The 20,164-nt window shown below is 40.5% G+C and overlaps 1 protein-coding gene across 1 annotated transcript in view; it reads right to left on the reverse strand.

Moving 5' to 3' along the window:
• Window positions 1-13,422, reverse strand: part of LOC139748643 (2,4-dienoyl-CoA reductase [(3E)-enoyl-CoA-producing], mitochondrial-like) — a 79,186-nt gene extending 65,764 nt beyond the window's left edge. The window contains exon 1 of the mRNA XM_071661875.1: window positions 13,236-13,422. Within this exon, the coding sequence (XP_071517976.1) occupies window positions 13,236-13,313 (78 nt within the window). The 5' untranslated portion in view covers window positions 13,314-13,422. The remainder of the gene's footprint in view (window positions 1-13,235) is intronic.
• Window positions 13,423-20,164: the final 6,742 nt, after the last annotated feature.

Consider the following 20,164-nt stretch of genomic DNA (forward strand, 5'->3'; position numbering starts at 1 on the left):
GGATGTGCTGGAAATGAGATGTTTGAGGACAATGTGTGGTGTGAGGTGGTTTGATCGAGTAAGTAACGTAAGGGTAAGAGAGATGTGTGGAAATAAAAAGAGTGTGGTTGAGTGAGCAGAAGAGGGTGTTTTGAAATGGTTTGGGCACATGGAGAGAATGAGTGAGGAAAGATTGACCAAGAGGATATATGTGTCGGAGGTGGAGGGAACGAGGAGAAGAGGAAGACCAAATTGGAGGTGGAAAGATGGAGTGAAAAAGATTTTGTGTGATCGGGGCCTGAACATGCAGGAGGGTGAAAGGAGGGCAAGGAATAGAGTGAATTGGAGCGATGTGGTATACAGGGGTTGACGTGCTGTCAGTGGATTGAATCAAGGCATGTGAAGCGTCTGGGGTAAACCATGGAAAGCTGTGTAGGTATGTATATTTGCGTGTGTGGATGTGTGTATGTACATGTGTATGGGGGGGGGGGGCCATTTCTTTCGTCTGTTTCCTTGCGCTACCTCGCAAACGCGGGAGACAGCGACAAAGTATAAAAATATATATATATATATATATATATATATATATATATATATATATATATATATATATATATATATATATATTTGCAGGGAAAAAATGCAAATGAGTGGGAGAGGTATAAAAGAAAGAGGCAGGAGGTCAAGAGAAAGGTGCAAGAGGTGAAAAAGAGGGCAAATGAGAGTTGGGGTGAGAGAGTATCATTAAATTTCAGGGAGAATAAAAAGATGTTTTGGAAGGAGGTAAATAAAGTACGTAAGACAAGGGAGCAAATGGGAACTTCAGTGAAGGGGGCAAATGGGGAGGTGATAACAAGTAGTGGTGATGTGAGAAGGAGATGGAGTGAGTATTTTGAAGGTTTGTTGAATGTGTTTGACGATAGAGTGGCAGATGTGGGGTGTCTTGGTCGAGGTGGTGTGCAAAGTGAGAGGGTTAGGGAAAATGATTTGGTAAATAGAGAAGAGGTAGTAAAAGCTTTACGGAAGATGAAAGCCGGCAAAGCAGCAGGTTTGGATGGCATTGCAGTGGAATTTATTAAAAAAGGGGGTGACTGTATTGTTGACTGGTTGGTGAGGTTATTAAGTGTATGTATGATTCATGGTGAGGTGCCTGAGGATTGGCGGAATGCTTGCATAGTGCCACTGTACAAAGGCAAAGGGGATGAGAGTGAGTGCTCAAATTACAGAGGTATAAGTTTGTTGAGTATTCCTGGTAAATTATATGGGAGGGTGTTGATTGGGAGGGAGGGGGCATGTGCAAAGCATCAGATTGGGGAAGAGCAGTGTGGTTTCAGAAGTGGTAGAGGATGTGTGGATCAGGTGTTTGCTTTGAAGAATGTATGTGAGAAATACTTAGAAAAGCAAATGGATTTGTATGTAGCATTTGTGGATCTGGAGAAGGCATATGACAGAGTTGATGGAGATGCTCTGTGGAAGGTATTAAGAATATGTGGTGTGGCGGGCGAGTTGTTAGAAGCAGTGAAAAGTTTTTATCGAGGATGTAAGGCATGTGTTCGTGTGGGAGGAGAGGAGGGTGATTGGTTCTCAGTGAATGTAGGTTTGCGGCAGGGGTGTGTGATGTCTCCATGGTTGTTTAATTTGTTTATGGATGGGGTTGTTAGGGAGGTGAATGCAAGAGTTTTGGAAAGAGGGGCAAGTATGCAGTCTGTTGTGGATGAGAGAGCTTGGGGAGTGAGTCAGTTGTTGATCGCTGATGATACAGCACTGGTGGCTGATTCATGTAAGAAACTGCAGAAGCTGGTGACTGAGTTTGGTAAAGTGTGTGAAAGGGGAAAGTTAAGAGTAAATGTGAATAAGAGCAAGGTTATTAGGTACAGTAGGGTTGAGCGTCAAGTAAATTGGGAGGTAAGTTTGAATGGAGAAAAGCTGGAGGAAGTGAAGTGTTTTAGATATCTGGGAGTGGATCTGGCAGTGGATGGAACCATGGAAGCGGAAGTGAATCATAGGATGGGGGAGGGGGCGAAAATTCTGGGAGCCTTGAGGAATGTTTGGAAGTCGAGAACATTATCTCGGAAAGCAAAAATGAATATGTTTGAAGGAATAGTGGTTCCAACAATGTTGTATGGTTGCGAGGTGAGGGCTATGGATAGAGTTGTGCGCAGGAGGGTGGATGTGCTGGAAATGAGATGTTTGAGGACAATGTGTGGTGTGAGATGATTTGATCGAGTAAGTAATGTAAGGGTGAGAGAGATGTGTGGAAATAAAAAGAGTGTGGTTGAGAGAGCAGAAGAGGGTGTTTTGAAATAGTTTGGTCACATGGAGAGAATGAGTGGGGAAAGATTGACCAAGAGGATATATGTGTCGGAGGTGGAGGGAACGAGGAGAAGTGGGAGACCAAATTGGAGGTGGAAAGATGGAGTGAAAAAGATTTTGAGTGATCGGGGCCTGAACATGCAGGAGGGTGAAAGGCGTGCAAGGAATAGAGTGAATTGGAACGATGTGGTATACCGGGGTCGACGTGCTGTCAATGGATTGAACCAGGGCATGTGAAGCGTCTGGGGTAAACCATGCAAAGTGTGTGGGGCCTGGGTGTGGAAAGATAGCTGTGGTTTCGGTGCATTATTACATGACAGCTAGAGACTGAGTGTGAACGAATGGGGCCTTTCGTGTTTTTCCTAGCGCTACCTCGCACACATGAGGGGGGAGGGGGTTGTTATTCCATGTGTGACGGGGTGGCGATGGGAACAAATAAAGGCAGACAGTATGAATTATGTACATGTGTATATATGTATATGTCTGTGCATGTATAGATATGTGTACATTGAGATGTATAGGTATGTATATTGTGCATGGGTGGACAAGTATGTATATACATGTGTATGTGGGAGGGTTGGGCCATTCTTTTGTCTGTTTCCTTGCGCTACCTCGCTAACGCGGGAGACAGCGACAAAGCAAAATAAATAATAAAAATAAATATATCTATTTTTTTTATTTTGGTTTGTCGCTGTCTCCCGCGTTAGCGAGATACCGCAAGGACACAGACGAAAGAATGGCCCAACCTGCCCACATACACATGTATATACATACACGTCCACACACGCAAAAATACATACCTATACATCTCAATGTACACATATATATACATGCACAGACATATACATATATAGACATGTACATAATTCATACTGTCTGCCTTTATTTGTTCCCATCGCCACCCCGTCACACATGGAATAACAACCCCCTCCCCCCTCATGTGTGCAAGGTAGCGCTAGGAAAAGACACCAAAGGCCGCATTTGTTCACACTCAGTCTCTAGCTGGCATTTAATAATGCACCGAAACCACAGTTCCCTTTCCACATGCAGGCCCCACACAACTTTCCATGGTTTACCCCAGACGCTTCACATGCCCTGGTTCAATCCATTGACAGCACATCGACCCCGGTATACCACATCGTTCCAATTCACTCTACTCCTTGCACGCCTTTCACCCTCCTGCATGTTCTGGCCCCGATCACTCAAAATCCTTTTCACTCCATCTTTCCACCTAAAATTTGGTCTTCCACTTCTCCTCGTTCCCTCCACCTCCGACACATATATCCTCTTTGTCAATCTTTCCTCACTCATTCTCTCCATGTGACCAAACCATTTCAAAACACCCACTTCTGCTCTCTCAACCACACACTTTTTATTTCCACACATCTCTCTTACCCTTACATTACTTACTCGATCAAACCACCTCACACCACATATTGTCCTCAAACATCTCCTTTCCAGCACATCCACCCTCCTGCGCACAACTCTATCCATAGCCCACGCCTCGCAACCATACAACATTGTTGGAACCACTATTCCTTCAAACATACCCATTTTTGCTTTCCGAGATAATGTTCTCGACTTCCAAACATTCTTCAATGCTCCCAGAATTTTCGCCCCCACCCTATGATTCACTTCCGCTTTCATGGTTCCATCCGCTGCCAGATCCACTCCCAGATATCTAAAACACTTTACTTCCTCCAGTTTTTCTCCATTCAAACTTACCTCCCAACTGACTTGACCCTCAACCCTACTGTACCTAATAACCTTGCTCTTATTCACATTTACTCTTAACTTTCATCTTTCACACACTTTACCGAACTCAGTCACCAGCTTCTGCAGTTTCTTACATGAATCAGCCACCAGTGCTGTATCATCAGCAAACAACAACTGACTCACTTCCCTAGCTCTCTCATCCACAACAGACTGCATACTTGCCCCTTTTTCCAAAACTCTTGCATTCACCTCCCTAACAACCCCATCCATAAACAAATTAAACAACCATGGAGACATCACACACCCCTGCCGCAAACCTACATTCACTGAGAACCAATCACTTTCCTCTCTTCCTACACGTACACATGCCTTACATCCTCGATAAAAACTTTTCACTGCTTCTAACAACTTGCCTCCCACACCATATATTCTTAAAACCTTCCACAGACCATCTCTATCAACTCTATCATATGCCTTCTCCAGATCCATAAATGCTACATACAAATCCATTTGTTATTCTAAGTATTTCTCACATACATTCTTCAAAGCAAACACCTGATCCACACATCCTTTACCACTTCTGAAACCACACTGCTCTTCCCCAATCTGATGCTCTGTACATGCCTTCACCCTCTCAATCAATACCCTCCCATATAATTTACCAGGAATACTCAACAAACTTATACCTCTGTAATTTGAGCACTCACTCTTATCCCCTTTGCCTTTGTACAATGGCACTATGCAAGCAATCCGCCAATCCTCAGGCACCTCACCATGAATCATACATACATTAAATAACCTTACCAACCAGTCAACAATACAGCCACCCCCTTTTTTAATAAATTCCACTGCAATACCATCCAAACCTGCTGCCTTCCCGGCTTTCATCTTCCGTAAAGCTTTTACTACCTCTTCTCTATTTACCAAATCATTTTCCCTAACCCTCTCACTTTGCACACCACCTCAACCAAAACACCCTATATCTGCCACTCTATCATCAAACACATTCAACAAACCTTCAAAATACTCATTCCATCTCCTTCTCACATCACCACTACTTGTTATCACCTCCCCATTAGCCCCCTTCACTGACATTCCCATTTGCTCCCTTGTCTTACGCACTTTATTTACCTCCTTCCAAAACATCTTTTTATTCTCCCTGAAATTTAATGATACTCTCTCACCCCAACTCTCTTTTGCCCTCTTTTTCACCTCTTGCACCTTTCTCTTGACCTCCTGCCTCTTTCTTTTATACCTCTCACACTCATTTGCATTTTTTCCCTGCAAAAATTATCCAAATGCCTCTCTCTTCTCTTTCACTAATAATCTTACTTCTTCATCCCACCACTCACTACCTTTTCTAATCAACCCACCTCCTACGCTTCTCATGCCACAAGCATCTTTTGCGCAAGCCATCACTGCTTCCCTAAATACATCCCATTCCTCCCCCACTCCCCTTACCTCCTTTGTTCTCACCTTTTTCCATTCTATACTCAGTCTCTTCTGGTACTTCCTCACACAAGTCTCCTTCCCAAGCTCACTTACTCTCACCACTCTCTTCACCCCAACATTCTTCTTTTCTGAAAACCCCCACAAATCTTCACCTTCGCCTCCACAAGATAATGATCAGACATCCCTCCAGTTGCACCTCTCAGCACATTAACATCCAAAAGTCTCTCTTTCGTGCATCTATCAATTAACACGTAATCCAATAATGCTCTCTAGCCATCTCTCCTACTTACATACGTATACTTATGTATATCTCACTTTTTAAACCAGGTATTCCCAATCACCAGTCCTTTTTCAGCACATAAATCTACAAGCTCTTTACCATTTCCATTTACAACACTGAACACTCCATGTATACCAATTATTCCCTCAACTGCCACATTACTCACCTTTGCATTCAAATCACCCATCACTATAACCCGGTCTTGTGCATCAAAACCACTAACACACTCATTCAGCTGCTCCCAAAACACTTGCCTCTCATGATCTTCCTTCTCATGCCCAGGTGCATATGCACCAATAATCACCCATCTCTCTCCGTCAACTTTCAGTTTTACCCTTATCAATCTAGTATATATATATATATATATATATATATATATATATATATATATATATATATATATATTTTCTCCATACAACAATGTTGTATGGTTGCGAGGCGTGGGCTATGGATAGAGTTGTGCGCAGGAGGGTGGATGTGCTGGAAATGAGATGTTTGAGGACAATATGTGGTGTGAGGTGGTTTGATCGAGTAAGTAATGTAAGGGTGAGAGAGATGTGTGTTAATAAAAAGAGTGTGGTTGAGAGAGCAGAAGAGGGTGTTTTGAAATGGTTTGGTCACATGGAGAGAATGAGTGGGGAAAGATTGACCAAGAGGATATATGTGTCAGAGGTGGAGGGAATGAGAAGTGGGAGACCAAATTGGAGGTGGAAAGATGGAGTGAAAAAGATTTTGAGTGATCGGGGCCTGAACATGCAGGAGGGTGAAAGGCGTGCAAGGAATAGAGTGAATTGGAATGATGTGGTATACCGGGGTCGATGTGCTGTCAATGGATTGAACCAGGGCATGTGAAGCGTCTGGGGTAAACCATGCAAAGTTTGTGGGGCCTGGATGTGGAAAGGGAGCTGTGGTTTCGGTGCATTATTACATGACAGGTAGAGATTGAGTGTGAACGAATGGGGCCTTTGGTGTTTTTCCTCGCGCTACCTCGCACACATGAGGGGGGAGGGGGTTGTTATTCCATGTGTGGCGAGGTGGCAATGGGAACAAATAAAGGCAGACAGTATGAATTATGTACATGTGTATATATGTATATGTCTTGTGTGTGTATATATATGTGTACATTGAGATGTATAGGTATGTATATTGTGCATGGATGGATATGTATGAATAGACATGTGTATGTGGGTGGGTTGGGCCATTCTTTCGTCTGTTTCCCTGTGCTACCTCGCTAACGCAGGAGACAGCGACACAGCAAATATATATATATATATATATATTTTTTTTTTTTTTTTTTTTTTTTATACTTTGTCGCTGTCTCCCGCGTTTGCGAGGTAGCGCAAGGAAACAGATGAAAGAAATGGCCCAACCCCCCCCATACACATGTACATACACACGTCCACACACACAAATATACATACCTACACAGCTTTCCATGGTTTACCCCGGACGCTTCACATGCCTTGATTCAATCCACTGACAGCACGTCAACCCCTGTATACCACATTGCTCCAATTCACTCTATTCCTTGCCCTACTTTCACCCTCCTGCATGTTCAGGCCCCGATCACACAAAATCTTTTTCACTCCATCTTTCCACCTCCAATTTGGTCTCCCTCTTCTCCTCGTTCCCTCCACCTCCGACACATATATCCTCTTGGTCAATCTTTCCTCACTCATTCTCTCCATGTGCCCAAACCATTTTAAAACACCCTCTTCTGCTCTCTCAACCACGCTCTTTTTATTTCCACACATCTCTCTTACCCTTACGTTACTTACTCGATCAAACCACCTCACACCACACATTGTCCTCAAACATCTCATTTCCAGCACATCCATCCTCCTGCGCACAACTCTATCCATAGCCCACGCCTCGCAACCATACAACATTGTTGGAACTACTATTCCTTCAAACATACCCATTTTTGCTTTCCGGGATAATGTTCTCGACTTCCACACATTTTTCAAGGCTCCCAAAATTTTCGCCCCCTCCCCCACCCTATGATCCACTTCCGCTTCCATGGTTCCATCCGCTGACAGATCCACTCCAAGATATCTAAAACACTTCACTTCCTCCAGTTTTTCACCATTCAAACTCACCTCCCAATTGACTTGACCCTCAACCCTACTGTACCTAATAACCTTGCTCTTATTCACATTTACTCTTAACTTTCTTCTTCCACACACTTTACCAAACTCCGTCACCAGCTTCTGCAGTTTCTCACATGAATCCGCCACCAGCGCTGTATCATCAGCGAACAACAACTGACTCACTTCCCAAGCTCTCTCATCCCCAACAGACTTCATACTTGCCCCTCTTTCCAAGACTCTTGCATTTACCTCCCTAACAACCCCATCCATAAACAAATTAAACAACCATGGAGACATCACACACCCCTGCCGCAAACCTACATTCACTGAGAACCAATCACTTTCCTCTCTTCCTACACGTACACATGCCTTACATCCTCGATAAAAACTTTTCACTGCTTCTAACAACTTGCCTCCCACACCATATATTCTTAATACCTTCCACAGAGCATCTCTATCAACTCTATCATATGCCTTCTCCAGATCCATAAATGCTACATACAAATCCATTTGCTTTTCTAAGTATTTCTCACATACATTCTTCAAAGCAAACACCTGATCCACACATCCTCTACCACTTCTGAAACCACACTGCTCTTCCCCAATCTGATGCTCTGTACATGCCTTCACCCTCTCAATCAATACCCTCCCATATAATTTACCAGGAATACTCAACAAACTTATACCTCTGTAATTTGAGCATTCACTCTTATCCCCTTTGCCTTTGTACAATGGCACTATGCACGCATTCCGCCAATCCTCAGGCACCTCACCATGAGTCATACATACATTAAATAACCTTACCAACCAGTCAACAATACAGTCACCCCCTTTTTTAATAAATTCCACAGCAATACCATCCAAACCTGCTGCCTTGCCGGCTTTCATCTTCCGCAAAGCTTTTACTACCTCTTCTCTGTTTACCAAATCATTTTCCCTAACCCTCTCACTTTGCACACCACCTCGACCCAAACACCCTATATCTGCCACTCTGTCATCAGACACATTCAACAAACCTTCAAAATACTCATTCCATCTCCTTCTCACATCACCACTACTTGTTATCACCTCCCCATTTGCGCCCTTCACTGAAGTTCCCATTTGCTCCCTTGTCTTACGCACCCTATTTACCTCCTTCCAGAACATCTTTTTATTCTCCCTAAAATTTACTGATAGTCTCTCACCCCAACTCTCATTTGCCCTTTTTTTCACCTCTTGCACCTTTCTCTTGACCTCCTGTCTCTTTCTTTTATACTTCTCCCACTCAATTGCATTTTTTCCCTGCAAAAATCGTCCAAATGCCTCTCTCTTCTCTTTCACTAATACTCTTACTTCTTCATCCCACCACTCACTACCCTTTCTAAACAGCCCACCTCCCACTCTTCTCATGCCACAAGCATCTTTTGCGCAATCCATCACTGATTCCCTAAATACATCCCATTCCTCCCCCACTCCCCTTACTTCCATTGTTCTCACCTTTTTCCATTCTGTACATAGTCTCTCCTGATACTTCTTCACACAGGTCTCCTTCCCAAGCTCACTTACTCTCACCACCTTCTTCACCCCAACATTCATATATATATATATATACCCAACTTTTAATTATATATTTAACCAACTTCAACACTAATTAACCAAACATTTTCCCTGATCTTCACAGCCTTCCCCCCCCCCCACCTACATTTCACATGGATTCGAGAAAAGGATATAAAGTCAACAAAGCTGCAAAATAAGACCAACTGGTCATATTTTCTTCTCAATACAGAATTATTATCAATGGATAATGAAATTAATAATAATCGCAAGTATTAGTCAAGATAAACGCCAGCAGTGAAGGTGGCAGAACACCAGCCCTGGTGGACATACGATATATATACAGCTCGTGGTGCTTCATGTCTCACCTTACCTGTTAATGTTACATATTTAATATGTGACAATACACATCATGACTACACATGCACAGTGCATGACACATAACTACACATGCACAGTGCATGACATGACATCATGACTACACATGCACGGTGCATGACACGACATCATGACCACACATGCACAGTGCATGACACATCATGACCACACATGCACAGTGCATGACACGACATCATGACCACACATGCACAGTGCATGACACGACATTGTGACTACACATGCACAGTGCATGACACATCATGACCACACATGCACAGTGCATGACACATCATGACCACACATGCACAGTGCATGACACGACATCATGACCACACATGCACAGTGCATGACACGACATCATGACCACACATGCACAGTGCATGACACGACATCATGACCACACATGCACAGTGCATGACACATCATGACCCCACATGCACAATGCATGACACATCATGACCACACATGCACAGTGCATGACACGACATTATGACTATACATGCACAGTGCATGACACATCATGACCACACATGCACAGTGCATGACACATGACCACACATGCACAGTGCATGACACATCATGACCACACATGCACAGTGCATGACACATGACTACACATGCACAGTGCATGACATGACATTATGACTATGCATGCACAGTGCATGACACATTATGACTACACATGCACAGTGCATGACACGACATCATGACCACACATGCACAGTGCATGACACGACATTGTGACTACATATGCACAGTGCATGACACATCATGACCACATATGCACAGTGCATGACATCATGACCACACATGCACAGTGCATGACACGACATTATGACTACATATGCACAGTGCATGACACGACATCATGACCACACATGCACAATGCATGACACATCATGACCACACATGCACAGTGCATGACACGACATTATGACTACACAAGCACAGTGCATGACACATCATGACCACAAATGCACAGTGCATGACACGACATTATGACTACATATGCACAGTGCATGACACGACATCATGACCACACATGCACAATGCATGACACATCATGACCACAAATGCACAGTGCATGACACGACATTGACTACATATGCACAGTGCATGACACGACATCATGACCACACATGCACAATGCATGACACATCATGACCACACATGCACAGTGCATGACACATTATGACTATACATGCACAGTGCATGACACATCATGACCACACATGCACAGTGCATGACACATCATGACCACACATGCACAGTGCATGACACATCATGACCACACATGCACAATGCATGACACATCATGACCACACATGCACAGTGCATGACACATGACCACACATGCACAGTGCATAACACGACATCATGACCACACATGCACACTGCATGACACATCATGACCACACATGCACAGTGCATGACACATTATGACTACATATGCACAGTGCATGACACATCAAGACCACACATGCACCGTGTATGACACGACATTATGACTACATATGCACAGTGCATGACACGACATTATGACCACACATGCACAGTGCATGACACATCATGACCACACATGCACAGTGCATGACACGACATCATGACCACACATGCACAGTGCATGACACGACATCATGACCACACATGCACAGTGCATGACACATTATGACTACATATGCACAGTGCATGACACATCATGACCACACATGCACCGTGTATGACACGACATTATGACTACATATGCACAGTGCATGACACATCATGACCACACATGCACAGTGCATGACATCATGACCACACATGCACAGTGCATGACACATCATGACCACACATGCACAGTGCATGACACGACATCATGGCCAAACATGCACAGTGCATGACACATCATGACCACACATGCACAGTGCATGACACATCATGACCACACATGCACAGTGCATGACACATCATGACCACACATGCACAGTGCATGACACAACATCATGACCACACATGCACAGTGCATGACACAACATCATGACCACACATGCACAGTGCATGACACGACATCATGGCCACACATACACAGTGCATGACACATCATGACCACACATGCACCGTGCATGACACATCATGACCACACATGCACAGTGCATGACACATCATGACCACACATGCACAGTGCATGACACATTATGACTACATATGCACAGTGCAAGACACATCATGACCACACATGCACAGTGCATGACACGCCATTATGACTACATATGCACAGTGCATGACACATCATGACCACACATGCACAGTGCATGACACGACATTATGACTACATATGCACAGTGCATGACACATCATGACCACACATGCACAGTGCATGATACGATATTATGACTACATATGCACAGTGCATGACACATCATGACCACACATGCACAGTGCATGACACGACATTATGACTACATATGCACAGTGCATGACACATCATGACCACACATGCACAGTGCATGACACATTATGACTACATATGCACAGTGCATGACACATCATGACCACACATGCACAGTGTATGACACGACATTATGACTACATATGCACAGTGCATGACACATTATGATCACACATGCACAGTGCATGACACATCATGACCACACATGCACAGTGCATGACACATCATGACCACACATGCACAGTGCATGACACGACATCATGACCACACATGCACAGTGCTTGACACGACATCATGGCCACACATGCACAGTGCATGACACGACATCATGACTACACATGCACAGTGCATGACACATCATGACCACACATGCACAGTGCATGACACGACATTATGACCACACATGCACAGTGCATGACACGACATCATGACCACACATGCACAGTGCATGACACATCATGGCCACACATGCACAGTGCATGACACGATATTATGACTACATATGCACAGTGCATGACACATCATGACCACACATGCACAGTGCATGACACATCATGACCACACATGCACAGTGCATGACACGACATCATGACTACACATGCACAGTGCATGACACGACATCATGACCACACATGCACAGTGCATGACACGACATCATGACCACACATGCACAGTGCATGACACGACATCATGACCACACATGTACAGTGCATGACACGACATCATGACCACACATGTACAGTGCATGACACGACATCATGACTACACATGTACAGTGCATGACACATCATGACCACACATGCACAGTGCATGATACGACATCATGGCCACACATGCACAGTGCATGACACGACATTATGACTACATATGCACAGTGCATGCATGACTCGCTCCGCCACGCCCGAGATGATAATGTGATCACAATGAGAACATCTATCTATCTACCAATGTATCTATTTATCTATCTTAAGATGTCGTCTGGTGGAGTTGTGTTATCTTTGTTATCTGGATGAACACCACCATCATAACAACCCTCCATCATCATTCCATTCTCGTAACTTACGGTTGTCAGTTGTGTGTTCGTGGTGAGGAGGCAGCGCAGGGCGCCAGCCTGACCGAACAGTCGTACCAGCGCCATCATGACGACGTGGGACAATGTGCTCTGGTGGGATGGAAGCAACAGCAGCAGACAACACGTGCACACTCCCCTCGCTCAGTGATCGTCTGGCCACCGACGGGTCTCCTCCTCCACCTCGCGGCGTTGCCAGATTCCCTCACCCAAACTATCGTACGTCACACCTCCTAATTATCGGATTTGGGCCAAAATTATCGTACAATGATATTTTGTTTCTTCTAAACATTGTGTTTCACTGCCACTTTGACACGTCTACAGCAGGGCACAGGTTTATTAAATATAACCATCTACTTCAAATTATGTAAATTATTTTCTCTGCTTCTGAGGTGAAAATTAATAGCGGCACTGAATTCCCAAACTTGGTCAAAACCGGCATTTTCTTCAGCCACTATGACACATACATTCTGCGAGGGATATATATATTTTATTATTATTATTATACTTTGTCGCTGTCTCCCGCGTTTGCGAGGTAGCGCAAGGAAACAGACGAAAGAAATGGCCCACCCTCCCCATACACATGTATATACATACGTCCACACACGCAAATATACATACCTGCACAGCTTTCCATGGTTTACCCCAGACGCTTCACATGCCCTGATTCAATCCACTGACAGCACGTCAACCCCGGTATACCACATCGCTCCAATTCACTCTATTCCTTGCCCTCCTTTCACCCTCCTGCATGTTCAGGCCCCGATCACACAAAATCTTTTTCACTCCATCTTTCCACCTCCAATTTGGTCTCCCTCTTCTCCTCGTTCTCTCCACCTCCGACACATATATCCTCTTGGTCAATCTTTCCTCACTCATTCTCTCCATGTGCCCAAACCACTTCAAAACACCCTCTTCTGCTCTCTCAACCACGCTCTTTTTATTTCCACACATCTCTCTTACCCTTACGTTACTTACTCGATCAAACCACCTCACACCACACATTGTCCTCAAACATCTCATTTCCAGCACATCCATCCTCCTGCGCACAACTCTATCCATAGCCCACGTCTCGCAACCATACAACATTGTTGGAACCACTATTCCTTCAAACATACCCATTTTTGCTTTCCGAGATAATGTTCTCGACTTCCACACATTCTTCAAGGCTCCCAGAATTTTCGCCCCCTCCCCCACCCTATGATCCACTTCCGCTTCCATGGTTCCATCCGCTGCCAGATCCACTCCCAGATATCTAAAACACTTTACTTCCTCCAGTTTTTCTCCATTCAAACTCACCTCCCAATTGACTTGACCCTCAACCCTACTGTACCTAATAACCTTGCTCTTATTCACATTTATATATATATGTATATATATATATATATATATATATATATATATATATATATATATATATATATATATATATATATATATATATATATATATATATTATCCCTGGTGATAGGGGATTAAGAATACTTCCCACGTATTCCCTGCGTGTCGTAGAAGGCGACTAAAAGGGGAGGGAGCGGGGGGCTGGAAATCCTCCCCTCTCGTTTTTTTTTTTTTTTTTTCCAAAAGAAGGAACAGAGAATTGGGCCAGGTGAGGGTATTCCCTCAAAGGCCCAGTCCTCTGTTATTAACGCTACCTCGCCAACGCGGGAAATGGCAAATAGTTTAAAAGAAAAAAGAAAAGATATATATATATATATATATATATATATATATATATATATATATATATATATATATATATATATATATATATATATATCCACTAGAATGCTGAACATTGTCTGCTTCAAGTGTTTCATTCTGTCTTGTTAGTCAGACTCTGCCATAACGTTAACACACATATTTGACCATTTTGTCCTTTTTCTTTTTCATTCTTGTTTGTACAATGGCTGAGTCAAGGCAAGAACCTTCAATGATTTCACATGTTCAATGATCATCCACACGAGAACACATGTTCTCCTCCATCATAAGTTCAGTCAGTTCTGCAAGTTGAACCCAATCACATTTACATAGTCCACTAACTGTCCTTATTACGTTAACAAATGACTAATATACTTGATAAGGGTGACACTCACACATTGTCCTGTGTTTTTCACTGCTTTATGGAGGTTAATGGTTGTTATCTGAGCAGTAGTTCATTACCACAAGTGATTCAATGTATTAAACCACAAGTGATTCAATGTATTGAACCACAAGTGATTCAATATATTGAACCACAAGTGATTCAATATATTGAACCACAAGTGATTCAATGTATTGAAACACAAGTGATTCAATGTATTGAACCACAAGTGATTCAATGTATTGAACCACAAGTGATTCAATGTATTGAACCACAAGTGATTCAATATATTGAACCACAAGTGATTCAATATATTGAACCACAAGTGATTCAATGTATTGAACCACAAGTGATTCAATATATTGAACCACAAGTGATTCAATATATTGAACCACAAGTGATTCAATATATTGAACCACAAGTGATTCAATGTATTAAACCACAAGTGATTCAATATATTGAACCACAAGTGATTCAATATATTGAACCACAAGTGATTCAATGTATTGAAACACAAGTGATTCAATATATTGAACCACAAGTGATTCAATATATTGAACCACAAGTGATTCAATGTATTAAACCACAAGTGATTCAATATATTGAACCACAAGTGATTCAATATATTGAACCACAAGTGATTCAATGTATTGAACCACAAGTGATTCAATATATTGAACCACAAGTGATTCAATGTATTGAAACACAAGTGATTCAATGTATTGAACCACAAGTGATTCAATGTATTGAACCACAAGTGATTCAATGTATTGAACCACAAGTGATTCAATATATTGAACCACAAGTGATTCAATGTATTGAACCACAAGTGATTCAATGTATTGAACCACAAGTGATTCAATGTATTGAACCACAAGTGATTCAATGTATTGAACACAAGTGATTCAATATATTGAACCACAAGTGATTCAATATATTGAACCACAAGTGATTCAATGTATTGAACCACAAGTGATTCAATATATTGAACCACAAGTGATTCAATGTATTGAAACCACAAGTGATTCAATGTATTGAACCACAAGTGATTCAATGTATTGAACCACAAGTGATTCAATGTATTGAACCACAAGTGATTCAATTATTGAACCACAAGTGATTCAATGTATTGAACCACAAGTGATTCAATGTATTGAACCACAAGTGATTCAATATATTGAACCACAAGTGATTCAATATATTGAACCACAAGTGATTCAATGTATTGAACCACAAGTGATTCAATGTATTGAACCACAAGTGATTCAATGTATTGAACCACAAGTGATTCAATGTATTGAACCACAAGTGATTCAATGTATTGAACCACAAGTGATTCAATGTATTGAACCACAAGTGATTCAATATATTGAACCACAAGTGATTCAATGTATTGAACCACAAGTGATTCAATGTATTGAAACACAAGTGATTCAATGTATTGAAACACAAGTGATTCAATGTATTGAAACACAAGTGATTCAATGTATTGAACCACAAGTGATTCAATATATTGAACCACAAGTGATTCAATATATTGAACCACAAGTGATTCAATGTATTGAACCACAAGTGATTCAATGTATTGAACCACAAGTGATTCAATGTATTGAACCACAAGTGATTCAATATATTGAACCACAAGTGATTCAATATATTGAACCACAAGTGATTCAATATATTGAACCACAAGTGATTCAATATATTGAACCACAAGTGATTCAATGTATTGAACCACAAGTGATTCAATGTATTGAACCACAAGTGATTCAATATATTGAACCACAAGTGATTCAATGTATTGAACCACAAGTGATTCAATATATTGAACCACAAGTGATTCAATATATTGAACCACAAGTGATTCAATGTATTGAACCACAAGTGATTCAATATATTGAACCACAAGTGATTCAATGTATTGAACACAAGTGATTCAATATATTGAACCACAAGTGATTCAATATATTGAAACCACAAGTGATTCAATATATTGAACCACATAGTGATTCAATATATTGAACCACAAGTGATTCAATGTATTGAACCACAAGTGATTCAATATATTGAACCACAAGTGATTCAATATATTGAACCACAAAGTGATTCAATTATTGAACCACAAGTGATTCAATATATTGAACCACAAGTGATTCAATATATTGAACCACAAGTGATTCAATGTATTGAACCACAAGTGATTCAATATATTGAACCACAAGTGATTCAATATATTGAACCACAAGTGATTCAATATATTGAACCACAAGTGATTCAATATATTGAACCACAAGTGATTCAATATATTGAACCACAAGTGATTCAATATATTGAACCACAAGTGATTCAATATATTGAACCACAAGTGATTCAATATATTGAACCACAAGTGATTCAATATATTGAACCACAAGTGATTCAATATATTGAACCACAAGTGATTCAATGTATTGAACCACAAGTGATTCAATATATTGAACCACAAGTGATTCAATATATTGAACCACAAGTGATTCAATATATTGAACCACAAGTGATTCAATATATTGAACCACAAGTGATTCAATATATTGAACCACAAGTGATTCAATATATTGAACCACAAGTGATTCAATATATTGAACCACAAGTGATTCAATATATTGAACCACAAGTGATTCAATATATTGAACCACAAGTGATTCAATATATTGAACCACAAGTGATTCAATATATTGAAACCACAAGTGATTCAATATATTGAACCACAAGTGATTCAATATATTGAACCACAAGTGATTCAATATATTGAACCACAAGTGATTCAATATATTGAACCACAAGTGATTCAATATATTGAACCACAAGTGATTCAATATATTGAACCACAAGTGATTCAATATATTGAACCACAAGTGATTCAATATATTGAACCACAAGTGATTCAATATATTGAACCACAAGTGATTCAATATATTGAACCACAAGTGATTCAATATATTGAACCACAAGTGATTCAATGTATTGAACCACAAGTGATTCAATATATTGAACACAAGTGATTCAATGTATTGAAACACAAGTGATTCAATATATTGAACCACAAGTGATTCAATGTATTGAACCACAAGTGATTCAATATATTGAACCACAAGTGATTCAATATATTGAACCACAAGTGATTCAATGTATTGAACCACAAGTGATTCAATATATTGAACCACAAGTGATTCAATATATTGAACCACAAGTGATTCAATATATTGAACCACAAGTGATTCAATATATTGAACCACAAGTGATTCAATATATTGAACCACAAGTGATTCAATGTATTGAACCACAAGTGATTCAATATATTGAACCACAAGTGATTCAATATATTGAACCACAAGTGATTCAATGTATTGAACCACAAGTGATTCAATATATTGAACCACAAGTGATTCAATATATTGAACCACAAGTGATTCAATATATTGAACCACAAGTGATTCAATATATTGAACCACAAGTGATTCAATATATTGAACCACAAGTGATTCAATATATTGAACCACAAGTGATTCAATATATTGAACCACAAGTGATTCAATGTATTGAACCACAAGTGATTCAATATATTGAACCACAAGTGATTCAATATATTGAACCACAAGTGATTCAATATATTGAACCACAAGTGATTCAATATATTGAACCACAAGTGATTCAATATATTGAACCACAAGTGATTCAATATATTGAACCACAAGTGATTCAATATATTGAACCACAAGTGATTCAATGTATTGAACCACAAGTGATTCAATATATTGAACCACAAGTGATTCAATGTATTGAAACACAAGTGATTCAATATATTGAACCACAAGTGATTCAATATATTGAACCACAAGTGATTCAATATATTGAACCACAAGTGATTCAATATATTGAACCACAAGTGATTCAATATATTGAACCACAAGTGATTCAATGTATTGAACCACAAGTGATTCAATATATTGAACCACAAGTGATTCAATATATTGAACCACAAGTGATTCAATATATTGAACCACAAGTGATTCAATATATTGAACCACAAGTGATTCAATATATTGAACCACAAGTGATTCAATATATTGAACCACAAGTGATTCAATATATTGAACCACAAGTGATTCAATATATTGAACCACAAGTGATTCAATTATTGAACCACAAGTGATTCAATATATTGAACCACAAGTGATTCAATATATTGAACCACAAGTGATTCAATATATTGAACCACAAGTGATTCAATATATTGAACCACAAGTGATTCAATGTATTGAACCACAAGTGATTCAATATATTGAACCACAAGTGATTCAATATATTGAACCACAAGTGATTCAATATATTGAACCACAAGTGATTCAATATATTGAACCACAAGTGATTCAATATATTGAACCACAAGTGATTCAATATATTGAACCACAAGTGATTCAATATATTGAACCACAAGTGATTCAATATATTGAACCACAAGTGATTCAATATATTGAACCACAAGTGATTCAATGTATTGAAACACAAGTGATTCAACATATTGAACCACAAGTGATTCAATGTATTGAACCACAAGTGATTCAATGTATTGAACCACAAGTGATTCAATGTATTGAACCACAAGTGATTCAATGTATTGAACCACAAGTGATTCAATGTATTGAACCACAAGTGATTCAATGTATTGAACCACAAGTGATTCAATGTATTGAAACACAAGTGATTCATTATATTGAACCACAAGTGATTCAATGTATTGAACCACAAGTGATTCAATATATTGAACCACAAGTGATTCAATGTATTGAACCACAAGTGA

This window comes from Panulirus ornatus, chromosome 5 (genome assembly GCF_036320965.1).
Source record: "Panulirus ornatus isolate Po-2019 chromosome 5, ASM3632096v1, whole genome shotgun sequence".
Classification (NCBI taxonomy): Eukaryota; Metazoa; Arthropoda; class Malacostraca; order Decapoda; family Palinuridae; genus Panulirus; species Panulirus ornatus.